At 33.5% G+C, this 14,163-nt stretch overlaps 1 protein-coding gene across 4 annotated transcripts in view; it reads right to left on the reverse strand.

The window, feature by feature from the left end:
• The window catches only part of LOC125060938 (cGMP-dependent protein kinase, isozyme 2 forms cD4/T1/T3A/T3B), a 119,930-nt gene that overhangs the window by 33,665 nt on the left and 72,102 nt on the right, over positions 1–14,163 (reverse strand). Inside the window, exon 1 of one of the 4 annotated variants that reach the window (XM_047666061.1) lies at positions 428–2,205. The exons of the other annotated variants lie outside the window; for them this stretch is intronic. Coding sequence (XP_047522017.1) covers positions 428–2,054 — 1,627 coding nt within the window. The 5' untranslated portion in view covers positions 2,055–2,205. Of the gene's footprint in view, positions 1–427; positions 2,206–14,163 lie in introns of those variants that run through there. 4 annotated transcript variants of the gene reach the window in all.

Genomic DNA, 14,163 nt, shown 5'->3' on the forward strand with positions numbered 1-14,163 from the left:
TATAGTGTAAACTAATAAATAATCTTTACCAATTTTGCAACAAAACAGTTAATACATAAATATTGTTATAGTCTAATAATCAAGTTCAATAATTACTAATACAAATTATTCATGCATGATTTTACACAAAAGTAGGACACGCAACAAGGAATAATTGATATGCTCAATGCGCTGCATTAACCAATCTCTAAATTTTATCAGACTGAGAAATACATTTCGTAATTCTATGCTATTGCAAGATACTATGAAGCGCACGAAACCCAGATCATGTTCAGTTGTTAATGTCAACTTTAGTAATACCAGAGTACGTCAACGAGTCAAATAAAACCACAAGACCTTGGAGGTCTTGTGAAATAGATCAATCAAAATCAGTCAAGGGTAATCACTTACAGCTATCTTTATCTCAGTTTGTGTCGTGATTATTTACCTGTATCTCCATTTCGGTGATTTTCTTTGGACTGCTCTTCGAGACGCGAGACATTGAGTACTATACCAGCGTCTAATGAACACTCCGTCGCGTTACTCTCTCGCTGACAAAGATTTCCCGTTCTTCTCTTTCGAGTTCCATAAGTATGCACAGGTACTATTAGTTTGGGTCGCGGTATCGAAAAGTCCGAGTCGGAACCACTAGACGAACTTTTTGCACTACGCGGATACGCGCCATTCTTAGCTTTATCACTTACACGTTCCTCACTTATACCTTCTCTGAGCTGTCCCAGAGATAAAATGTCATTATACCTATCATATCTATCTTCACTTTTTACTCGCACTGTGTTATATAATTTGCCGTATTTATCAGATTTTTGCCTAATAGCACCGTTTGAAGTCCGATGGTCACTTTCTTTCCCCCATTTAACCGAGTTATAACCGTTACTGATGGGCGGTAGAGGCGGATTTTGACTTCCTTTACACGTTTCATACTGCATTAACGTTAACTGCTCGCTTGGAGAGAGGTTCCTTTTCGGTTGAGTGACGGTAACGTTGTTATTGTATGCATTGTCGTTATATTCCATTGTATCAAGATATGCTTTTAAAGGAGCTCTACTCTCACTCTTGACTCTCAACGATTTAGACCGAAAATTAGGTCGTGCATCGTCTACGCAACCGTTCAGTTCAATGTTTGGTTGCTTTATGTGTTGAGGAATTTGTTCGCATGCAGATCCATTATTATGCTTATATAAACCAAAACCTTCCGCGTCACTATCCTTATCGTGTTTGTGTTTACCAGATCTGAACTTAATCGGTGCTAAATCCAACGTGGCCATAGAATTAATAATTTGGTACATATCATTACCAAATCCCCTAATCGAGTTATTAGAAATAGAACCATTATAATTTGGTGGTTCTATTTTTGGATCTTTATGAATTAGTTTTATTTTATCGCTATCTGTCTCATTGTTCTGTTGGCTTACACGTGAATAATATTCGTAATAGGATTCTGAAGATGGGTCAGGTGGTACAGGACCTGGGTCCGGAAGAGGATAGCAAGGCTTTTTTGAATCCACTTTCTTCTGCCGGTGAGCATATTTTAGCGACTCTTTTCGCTGTGGCGGAATAGGTGGTTGTCGCTCATTATTTCCAAAAGCATCTATATCCCATTCTGTAAAATTTCTTCGTTTAACTCTCCTTAGGGTTGACGGTTTGTAACCGTTTGGCATGTCTTTAAAACTATAACTATGTTTTAATTTATTTTGAATTAGAAGGTTATTTGTTGCTCTAGATTTTTCCTCAATGTCTTGTTGGTATTTGGCTAATTGAGATATATTGTTACTGCTAGGCACATTGGGGGGATAATTATAACCATTGTGCTCCGAATCGTATGAACTATCATTTTGATCTCTATCAACGGTGCGTCCCACATCTCGGCATGATTTGCTTCTTGATATAGAGTTAAATTTGGAACCATTAGATTGGCTACTACTGGTGCTATTATACTCGTTAAGGTTCTCTGCGCCGACCCAGTTAGCAGCATATACAAGGTCCATTGTTCTGTCGTTTAAGGAAAGCCAGGGGTCCTCCATGACCGCTTTTCCTGGATAGTGTTTGATTTTCATAATGTCCTTGCTTTCTCCACTTTCATCAATAAGGTTAAAGTGGGCGCATTTGCTTGAAACTTAAGTTGTATTGATGATTGACACTTCATTGTTCTTGTTTAAAATTTATTAAGAAATTATTATTATGTTTTATTTATATTTAGTTAATCTGTAAAGGACATGTTATAAACAAGGCTTTATGCTACAATTTAGTCGTATTTAACTAACTTAGTTTCTGATAATATGGACACAGAATTACAAGTTAAGAACCATGCAGGCACCTAACTAATAGGTAATACCGCAATGGTTTATAAAGGTTTCCGTTTCAAAATATCACCTACTCTGAGTCATAATATAAAGCAGATATTTAATTACAATAAAATATAAATCTAATACAAAAAAGTTGAAATTTAAAAAAAAACATAATTACTAAAAACCAACTAAAATTTATTACTTCTCAGGATGTAACTGTATTGGTCATTACTTCATCGGAAACGAGCCTCGAGAAATCATCAAATGAATTCAAACTGTATCTTATTACGTAATAATTAGATAATGGGGCTAAGCGACTATACGTCCGCCCCGTTACCGCACAGTAGCAAGTTTTCAATATTTATTATCATTACCTACATCACTTTCACTGACATTAAGTTTATTTACATATTGCTCATGTCTGATTAGCCCTATCATAATAACAATAATAAATTATTGTCCACTACAAAGCAATATTAAAGTTCGCTACACTTAACATTTAAGGTAATTAATAAGCAATCATAGTTTAATCTACCTTTATAGGTAAAAAATGCACTTATCGGTACTCAGAACAAATCAAATTTTAATTTTGTGAAATCAACTTTGGTTACAGAGTCATCCAGCTTGATATACCTTTTTACTGCTCTAGTTCAAACGAAATTGATTTCGCACTAACGTTCAACAATTTCACGTTAATCATTATCTTGGTGATATTCTTTAGCATACTGTTAATTATACGCATGATCGACGAGTAGAAAACGTCTCAGTATCTGATGAAGTTTAAACCAGTTCATTGGTCCACATATGCACTCGACTGACCAGCTGATACATGAGAATCCTAAGAAATCGGAGAAATCAATGTGAAGATATTTTCAAGTTTAACTTAGTACATTAGAACTGAGACCAGTAATAATTTTAGACCCTAATTGTAAAGTTTTATAACTTTTGTATTATGCGTAAATAAATTGTCCACACACTATTCTTTCTCAATCATAATATTGTTAACAATGGTTTCTATAAAATATTACAACAAAACCAACCACGGTTCTGAAAAAATTCTCACTAATCGCGCAATATTCTCATAATAAAAGCAACTCATACTCAAGTGCATTGAAATGAAAAGGTCAATTTAAAAAATAATAGCTAACATTCACGGGATTCAAAATTTTAAACGAGTTCTTTGATGGATTTGCACCTGGCGTCTATCCGGAATCCTGACTTCAACAAAAACGAGTCTTAACAAAACAATTTTGTGCTCTATCGAGGGTTGATACTACAGTATATTTTTAGAAAAGCTATATTTTGTCTAATACTTATAAAAAAATTCAGTGATTGAACTATTTCGTTTCAACAAAGATGACTCATTACTTAGAACTCTTTAATGCATTTAGATCGGTCATTGGTTTATAAAGGGAATATGAAACATGAACACTATACAATAGGTGCGCAGACTGAATTCATATGAGCGTATTATTAAAGGAACTAGGTATCCGTTATTCTGTGAGGTCATTGTATAGGCTTATCAAGAAAACCCTATCTCTGAAGAAATATTTAGAAGACATCAACATATTCTGGTAAATAGTGTTATTTATTTTAGATAATGAGATTTTGATGTTATAATTTATCTCTGACGTATATATTTACTATCACCTACCACAAAATGCATATTTCCGACCTCAATTAGTCTTATGACTTAATTCGTTACATTGTTAATAACCGCGTTGAACTAAAACTTTCTACGAATTCGTGACAGTCGCATTATTGTTATTATTCGTTTGATTTTTATCATAATGGTCGATTGTTTAAATTCATAATGCACGATCTAACGCTTCATTTCCAATCTGATATGCCACTGGCTTACCCACTTTCTAATCTTAATGAACATGACATATTAGTCAAGAAATCAATGTTGTATGAAAAATCAATCAACGATTTCTCTTAAGAGTATTTAGACCTTACATTAACATTAGAATACCATATCAATAAAAAGCTAATGCTAATCACGATAAAGTAAAAGATTACTTAATTATCTAACTGAAACTATCATGTAGGTATCCAAGAGCGAGATCATATTATTTTAAGATAAAAGAAGTAGAAAGCATGAATCTGTAACATTAGTATGCTAAATATCTAAATACAGCGCTTCAAGACACTTTCACGACTGACGAGTAGCGCACGCAAAGGTAAATTACTAAGTTGTTTAACTTGAAACCTTCATTGTTTGAAAGCTTAACCATTTACTTTCATAAAACATTATTTATAATTGATTATATTTGGGTTAAAATTGGAAAATACTAAATGACAATTCATATTGTTAATTCAACACTTTTAAATTGTAGCATAAAGCGGCCGTAAGGATCCAGTTACTTTTACAATTGTCACAATATCCTTTGATATCATTGTTGTGATATTTTGAAATTTTCGTATCACCACAAACATAATTCACGTGCATCACATAATAAACACAGAAAAAACATTACTTGTGCTTTTATTTTACAATTCACTCATGCTTCACCACAGTATAAATTTGGCCGCGATATTTTAAATTCGGAACGCACTTCGATAAACAAACGACCAATCACGACTGCGTCGCCGCGCGAACTGCAGCGTACGGATTTTTGATCAACTCCTGCGCACGTTCTACCTTGTATTTTCTACACTAGAGCGAGCGAGATAGTTGTTATTAGGAACAAAGCCTTGCACAATTTGTACCTTATGCCTTCAGGCTTCCAATGACAGCCTATCAGGATATTAAATTTGTATTTAAATTTAGTACGACTTATATTCGATTAATACATCAGATTTACGAGTTATTTGTTTAGCTGTTAGTAAAATTAATATTTTTGCAAAATATACGTATTAATAATGTAATGATTTGTTTTTGTATAGAAAAGTATTTCAATAACAAGTTCTAGAAAAAAATCAGACATTTCTTTTTTCATTTATCAAAAGACTTTAGACATATAAAAGCAACCATGAAATAGAAGATATAGTTTTTATTCAGGATATATACTATATCGTAACATACTAAATAAAAAAGTAAGTAGGACCTTCTTATTATAATTATTCTGTAGAGCAAATATATAATAATAATAGGAGTAATTGAAAATATATTTTAATTCTGCATTATTTCGTCATAGTGTGGAGATAATTAAAAAAATAATGTTGCTATTTCCATTTATAATAACCAAAATTGTTAAATAAAATTTCTAAGAATACATTAACAAGTACACTAAGTAATTATGCTCATTAATATTAAAAAAATGCTTTGTGATTAATATTGAATAATTACATCACATCCATTATTGCCATTTTTGACCGACATAAAAAAGAACCAAATCGATGTGTATTTTTTTACATTATAAGTTCGGACTTTGTCTATAAACTATAGAGACCCATATTCTTGCAAATAAATGATTATTATTAATAAATTTATATAAAAAATAGCAACAGGTAGCAAAGGTTTATATAACAAGAGGCAAACGGGCAGTAGGCTCATCTGATGTTAAGTGATACCGCCGCCCACGGAGTCCAGGGACACTCACATTGCCAGAAGGCTCGCAAGTGCGTTGCTGTTCTATAAGTTACATAAACCTAATTAGCCTAGTCGTTAATCATACGAGTATAAAACCTGAGATCGTCCATTCGAACCTCTAAATCGCACCTCTAAAAAGCTAAGCCAGGGGCTTTTTAGAGGTTATTCAAGGTTATAAAATAAAATAAATCAGTGACGCTACAACCTCTTTAGGTCTTGGCCTCAGATTTCTGAATCTGTTTCATGATCTTTTTTAAATACAATAGGCAACTAGGTAATTAGCCTCCAGTGCCTGACACGCGCCGTCGACTTTTTGGGTCTAAGACATGTCGGTTTTCTCACGATGTTTTCCTTCACCGTTCGAGCAAATTTTAAATGCGCACATAGAAAGAAAGTCCATTGGTGCACAGCCGGGGATCGAACCTACGACCTCAGGTATGAGATGCGCACGCTGAAGCCACTAGGCCAACACTGCTCAATATTATATATGCATATATTAATATATTCAAGGTTATATCAAGCTATAATTAGTAGTATATTGACATGTCTTAGACCTATAATTTAAGGAAGTGCGTAAGTCCCGGAAGGTTGATTATAAATTTTCCTTTAAAAAAAAATATAATAAAGAAAGTACCACGGATAAAGGAGCGGGTAGTGTAGCGTCTTTTGGAGAAGATAATATGAAGGAGAGAAAAGTAGTATTTAATTTTCGTGAAAGTTTACGGCTTAACAGTACTTTCATTATAAAACGATGAATTCACACGACGAAACAATTAATTCTAAATTAAGCCATTTGTAACTTTGATTTCTTAGAATCAACACAATAAGAGGAAATTTTGAACTCGATATTGCACGTAAAGATTGATAATTGTTCGGTTTTTTTACGACTTCAACACGTCCACACTGATATCGTAGAAATTATATTTTTAAAGATAATGTACTGCACTTACCCTTATTAAACAAAAATACATCCTCCACCATATTACTTAATTCATCTGTCTCTTTTCATCACCGCGTTAATGCAATTTGACAAAAGAAGACGCCCGACGGTAATTAGACTGTTTAAGGTTTCACGAATGAAGGGATTGGTATGACCAGTTAGCCCTTAGAGCAGTGTTTCCCAACGTGGGGCCTACATCCCACAGGGGGGAAATTTGATTGTTAATGGGGGGGGGCTATATATAAAATGTTACAAAGGGGGCCATGGGGGGGCATGGCACAAAAATGGTTGGGAAGTACTGTCTTAGAGCCTGGGTTGGATTCTCTACCGGAACAATACCACAATATGGCAGGTTACTGAAACTTTCTACCATAAATAAATAAATGCATAAATGTACTATTTATAATGTATAAGGGAAACATTTGTGGGATTTAAAGCGGACATATCATATTATATCACATATTTAAAGGCCGGCAACGCACCCACCAAAAATGGGGTCTATGGGAAGACTGCCCTTTTTGGTCGTCCCGCAAGCTCGTTTGCCCCCCTATTATATTAAAAAAAACTGTCAAGTTCAGCCTTCTGTGCCGCCACATCTATGTGTACAATGCTACCATTAATGTGTACACAGCCGTGAATCGAACGCGACCTAAAGGTTGAAAGTTGCACGCTTAAGCCACTAGGTCAATACTATAAAATTAAAGATTCTAAATAAAACCTTCTAAATATATTTAAATAGAATTACCTACATATAGATGTAGTGTTAAACACTTCCTGTATATTGTATAATAAAATGCACGTAATAAAAAAGTTTACCTTTTTGGTACTTAAACGTACGAACGTTTTCATACCTGGAAATTTACATTGTTTTTGTTATTTCAAGGTCGTTTGATGCTGTTGATAACCTGTTTGAATAATGTCAATGTTATCTCGATGTTTGCAAATCTAAGACTAATAAAACAATCACTTTATATAATATTACTAAATAAATATTATACATCAATTAAGAAATATATAAATTAAAACTTAAATAATACTCTTCAATGTTTATTTATTCACCAACCGTTGACCAAAAAAGCAATTTGGTACACTCCAGTTTTGGCGAGACCCCGCCCTTAACACGAACCCCAAGGTTTAAGATATTCTTTACCTGGTTTTCGGACTGGCAGCTGTTTAATACGGTCGTCATTTAATAATAATTAAGTATATTTCGAAATCAGGGCGTGTTAGCATTATAATATATATAAAAACGGACATATCCGGAATAGAAAAACTACAAGATAACTAAGAGAAAATGGTTATATAATTATCATAACTCACTGTTACATCAGGAGATGATTCGAAAGTACGAGTAAAGGTAATCAAATTGTGGTCATTTGTGACGCAAATTAGACGTCGGTCAAGGCTGTACTTTCACCGTGATAAGTATCTCCCGTTCAGGATTACGCAAAGTTAATGTAATCATAAATAATTTAATGCTATCCTTAATAATCGGGACCTTAATGTAGAGGACGTCGCCACAGTAATAAAAAAGACTGCCGGAGCCCACGAACATAGGCTCCACCATCACGTGAATGTCGAGGCTATTCAACTCCTTGACACCACGGGCCTAGTGAGAAGATTGAAAAGGACAAAACCGTTTGATCTAGTGAATTAGTGTTAGTGCACGTTAGTATTATGTGCTAAAGAGTGATTGAAAAAAATAGAACACAAGAACAAAGTGTCTTCCCTTTAATAGAGACTGTAAGTAGTGTTATTGGACACTTATGTTAAAAATCCCTTTTTAATAAATTAGGTTAGACTTAAATTACTTATTAGTCGTAAGTTAGGCTAGATCGTAATATTCCATGATGTCTTAGTGAAGACTCATGTATTAAAAAAAAAATTCTTAATAATATACTTCCCAACAATATTTATATTTTTGCTCATATAATCAAGGATTTCTATAGATACTGTCTTAAATTGCGCCACTATCATACAAATAGCAGATCATAAAGTTCACTCAAGATTAAAGAGATATCCTACGTTTGGGCTTTAAAAGTTTGAGACACATTTTATAGAACAGGGGGCAAACGGGCAGGAGGCCAGATGTTAAGTGATACCGCCGCCCATGGACACTCTCAATGCCAGGGGGCTCGCCAGTGCGTTGAAGGACTCTAAGTCGAATTGGTTCAGAAATACTTCCGTGGGCAGATGGTTCCACATAGTGGTGGTGCGCGGCAAAAACTACTATAAAAACGCTCAGTTGTGGAACGACGGACGTCGAGGTGATACAGGTGGAATCATATATAATACAATATTACCATTGCAGTTTTATTAAAAAGCTATACTTATTAATGAACCTACTATATGCATCAATTAGGTAAGATTACTTTATCACTTTCATTTATTAAACACGAGTGAAAAGGACAAAACATTCGATAGACATAAAAATGTGTATTGGAAACATTTTTCCATGATTCACGTTAGTCAGTCGCTATAAATATATTGGATTTTGTAATATTTGTATTGCTATATTAGGTCACAATGAGTCAGGTATAAATCCTTCAATGACAAGAGCGTATAAAAGAGTAATGTTTTGCTTGATTAATTAATTAACAATGTTATCAATACATCTCCTTAAAAACTTGTATGTTCCAAAAGAATTGAGAGCAGTGTTGGCTTTAGCGTGCGACTCTCATCCCTGAGGTCGTAGGTTCGATCCCCGGCTGTGTACCAATGGACCTTCTATGTGCGCATTTACAGTCGCTCGAACGGTGAAGGAAAACATCGTGAGGAAACTGGGTTGCTTTAGACCGACGGATTGTATCAGGCGCAGGAGGCTGATCACCGACTTGCTTATGACAAATGATCATGAAACAGATATAGAAATCTGAGGCTCAGACCTAAAAGGGTTGTAGCGCCACTGATATTCCAGAAGTAAATTTAGGTAATATATATTTACAACCCGGATATGTTCCAACACCAAGAATGGATGTCTATCTACGTTTCAATTAACACTTGCTGGTACGGTGAAGGAAAATGTAAGGAAACCAAATTTTAAAACTAAAATCGGCCACGCGTATCAGACACAAGGCTGGTCAAAGAATCACGAAACTTATACAAACATTAAACAATTGTAGCAACAATTTTTATAATTTTGTCCTTCAAAAATAGATACTACCACTACTAATATTAACAAAAATTCTAAGTAAAATGCAATAAATTCAATTATAGTCTTGATTGGACAAAGGGATAGGGAATGCGGGCATCCCCTTTATTGTAAAGGGACAATGAAGACCCTATAATGGGTTAGAAGTACCGTTTAGTTACAGCTGTGTGGTATTGTTTGCTTTTTGTCGAAATTCAATGCTAGTTTGACGAAACTAAGGCCTGACTTAAGAATTAACGGATTTCATAACAGTGAAATCCGTTATCATACCATACATGATAACGGATTTCACTGTTATGAATTTCACTGCTATGATTTGATAACAAATCAAATTAATACAGTTTAAAAATTCCCTCAGATACAAGTGTCTTTGTAATGTCTAAATATTATAAAGTTTTGAGCTAGTATTTGTGGCGAGTGAAAGAGCCGTTAAAGAAATTAAATTTATAGATACGGTACGCGCGCGAACCAAAGACGATGTAGTGACACAATATGCAGTTTCAATTAGTTGTATGACATCATGCCCAGAAACGCCCTGACGAAGTGTTTCCGACTATTGAGCATAATTATTTAATACAACTTCGACATAAGGGCCTTCTCTGTAACTTCCACTACCGATCCCGATCCTAATAATGAGTTTTTTTTTTGTTTCGTTCGATCCCAAGGTGCGCTTCAAGAACTACATCGAAGTTGCATACAAAACGCTCGCGCGGCAAAATCGGATTAGGTTTAAAAACCCCCTTTACCGGGGAAGTGGACCTTTACACCATACTTCATTCACTTCAGTGAGCTTGCGTCCATCCCTTCAGGCGATTAACCACCCCGCGACGGCCTAAGCCTAGTCGCGGGTAATAGACAAAACAGCCCGAGCTGAGCTGTTAATGCCTTTAAGGCCAACAACATTCTAATCCAAAAAAAAATCTGTAGCTATTGGAAGTTAAGAGTATGGACGAAGGCACTGGGACCGACTTGTCAGTGGTTAAATTGAGATTGGTACATTAATAGATCCTAGAGTTATGTTAATGCTGCGATAATACTGTTTATGTACATTTGCAATCAAAGTGAGAGAAACTGTGTTTTTGACTGAGTCAAATAGTATCCGAGAACCAAAGCTTATACACGTATGAATGTTTAAAAAATCCCATAATAAATGCTATTATGCAATTCATACTTTTATAGATTGTGTTTTCCCGAACATAGCTGTCACCGTATTAAAAAGAGCGTCACTATTAACAAATATTTGTATACAAACTGATGAAAACAAAACAAATATAGAACAATTCGCTATAGCTTTCTAAACGTATCTTAGTTATGCTCCATAACAATTATGAATTATACAATCGTGATTACACAATCAACACGTGTTATTTATAATTTCTGAATTCTCGGAAAGATATTCTGACCGCGAATGGATTGTTCTTAATCTCAACATAATGTAAAACAAAATTGCTTCCTGTCGTCTAAGCGTGGTAAACTACGCAATTTTAATACGTTTTATAAATACATAGACTAATTCAAGAGGGAAATAAGTATCTTAAGTATTATAATATAAATCCTTAGCCAGCAGAGATATATAACCTTATTAGAATATGTTATTATATCACGTATTATCTTTTACTAGATTGGTGGTCTCTTGCCTTACCTACCTTGCGCCAGTAGAACTATTCTTATTTTTTACACGCTTTATATTAGCTTCACTTGTATGTATGTAACCGACTCCTTGGGACTCGATTTTGACCCACTTTAAACGGACAGATTTATTCAAATTTTGCGCACCTGTCAAAGATCGATGACAATGCAATAATCCGAAAAAAAAAACTAACTAAAAAATAAATAATAGTTAAAAAAAACTAAAAGACACGCTTTTAAAGCACATCAAACTAAAAAGTGAAAAATAATTCCTAATTTAGGCTGAAAATGGTAATGAACAAAAAGTTGCTCTATAGGTAGACGAAAAATGGCACAGAGCGCCCCACGCTTTTTCACAATAATACCAGTATTTTTTGTTCATTACCATTTTCAGCCTAAATTAGGAATTATTTTTATTTTTTTAGTTTGATGTGCTTTAAAAGCGTGTTTTTTAGTTTTATTTAACTATTATTTATTAGTGTTTTATATTGGGAACTGCATTATAGTTATTTTAAACATTATTATGTGTTACTAGTGTAATTCTGTTCACTTTAAGATATCGGCCAACTAAGGTACCTAATGACCCATATTTTTTATAAGAATACCAAATCGGCTCTTGCGCAGACGCGTCTTCTGGGCCGGATTTAGATTTCGTAAGTAAGTCAGTACTCAACTGAGTATTAAGGCCAGAGTGGGTGAGATTGTTCACTGAGTGAGCGTAACTGAACCGAAGATTACCTTTGAAATGTGAAATTTCATCACTTCTACGAAATTATTAGGAACATTCCAAGAATTTACTATTAAGGAAAATAAATTGTTTTTGTACTCTTTATAAGATACGTTCCAATTTCATAAAAAGGATTTAGAATTAAAGGGACGTTGAGATTAACCACTATCCTGCTCAATCGTGACTTATGTAATTCTTGTATCTCTAATTTTTTTGTATTGCATCGCAATTCATGAATCTGTGAAATTAGGTTTTAGTTTATTTTATTATTTAGTTTTCGTATTATTTTAGATAATTGGTTGGTTGGTAATTCTATAATTTGTGTTTATAACATTTGGATATGCACTTCTTGCACTTTACCCTTCATGTCTATTTTTTTAGTATTTCCATACTAGAGTTGCATGGAAGAGATCGCTTCTTAGGTATAAGGCCGCTCGTTGCATCGCTTATAATTTTTAATAAAAAAAGTTGAATTTTGATTTAATCCAATACCAAAATATCTTTTTATTTAAAATATACAAAACTTTAACAAGTGTTAAGTGTGGTCACATTTTCTCAAACTTTAAAAAATCATATTAAAACCTGCCCTAAATAACATTTGATAGTGAGCGAGACGTTAGTGTCTTAGCACTGTTTTGTTTAATGTTCTGTGAAAAGTGCCAAGTGAAAAGGAATCCAAGGTTTTAATTATTAATAAGCTATATTACGTATATACTGGAGTAAAAATTAAAGTAAAATGTTAGGCGGAAGATTGCTTATAATAATACTATATTCGTTCCATTTAACAGTTTCGACGGAATAATTTGGCAAGTATAAATCTATTAAAAATTACGTAAACCTATTTCTTTAATAAAACAAAACACAATCGCGTATCTAGACCAAAAGTCAATGACAGGTCAAGAGGTTTTCGATATACGATAACAAACCTAATTTAATTAGAATAAACTCCTTGTGTTTATTAAGCATAAATTAGAATAATTTATTTATAAGGGGGTCATATTCAATTTAATATACTTTTAAAAATTTAGTTGGAGCTGCCTGGAACTATAGAAAATAAGTAAAAATATACAGAAATAATATATACCTATACGTATATAATACATAGAAATTGTGATTTTTACTAGTTCCGGTTAATGGTCACATACAATATGTGGTCTAATTTCTATTAAGGTTGTATGCATTAGACATTAGTAATTAGACAGTAGATTTTAGTAATTCTTTATTTTACTTATACAAGAATAAAAATAAACTTATTTCCGACCAAAATTACTGTATTATAAAGAAGGAGGTATACACTAATCAAAGACAATTAAAGTAAACATATTGTCTTTGACTATATATGTATATTCTTTGCCATACTTGGCATAGAATTGAAACTGCATTTATAACCGACAACTTCATGGTCAGTCAGAACAAAAGGGATATAAGCTTTGGCCTTTAAATAACTAATGCCGTATCGTAAACTTTAAGGCAAAATGATTTTATTCAATATTTAAGTATAAAGTAAAAATAAGCAAATATAATAATTTTGTAGCTCTGTTGTTTGGGTGTTCTGTTTATCAAGGATGCAGCCTTTAAGTAATATTTACAAAAGCTTGCTTTAACGAACGTATATATATGTAGGTAAATAAATATTTCGTAATTCAACAATATTATAATAACAGTACTTTCTAATTCGATATAGACAAGACGTATACGTTCGGCTTGTATGTTATATAGAGAAATACTTGAAAACTTAAGTGTGACAAGCAAGCAATTCTTAAGCTTTCTTTATTTTTACTTTCATGTACTAAACAGCAACTTTAATATTATGTAAGAAGGTTGAATTGGTGAAGGTTGAACCTTAATATTATGGAAAAACAGCTATGTGTGCAGAACTTTACCTTATCGTATTAT

This window comes from Pieris napi, chromosome 22 (genome assembly GCF_905475465.1).
Source record: "Pieris napi chromosome 22, ilPieNapi1.2, whole genome shotgun sequence".
Lineage (NCBI taxonomy): Eukaryota > Metazoa > Arthropoda > Insecta > Lepidoptera > Pieridae > Pieris > Pieris napi.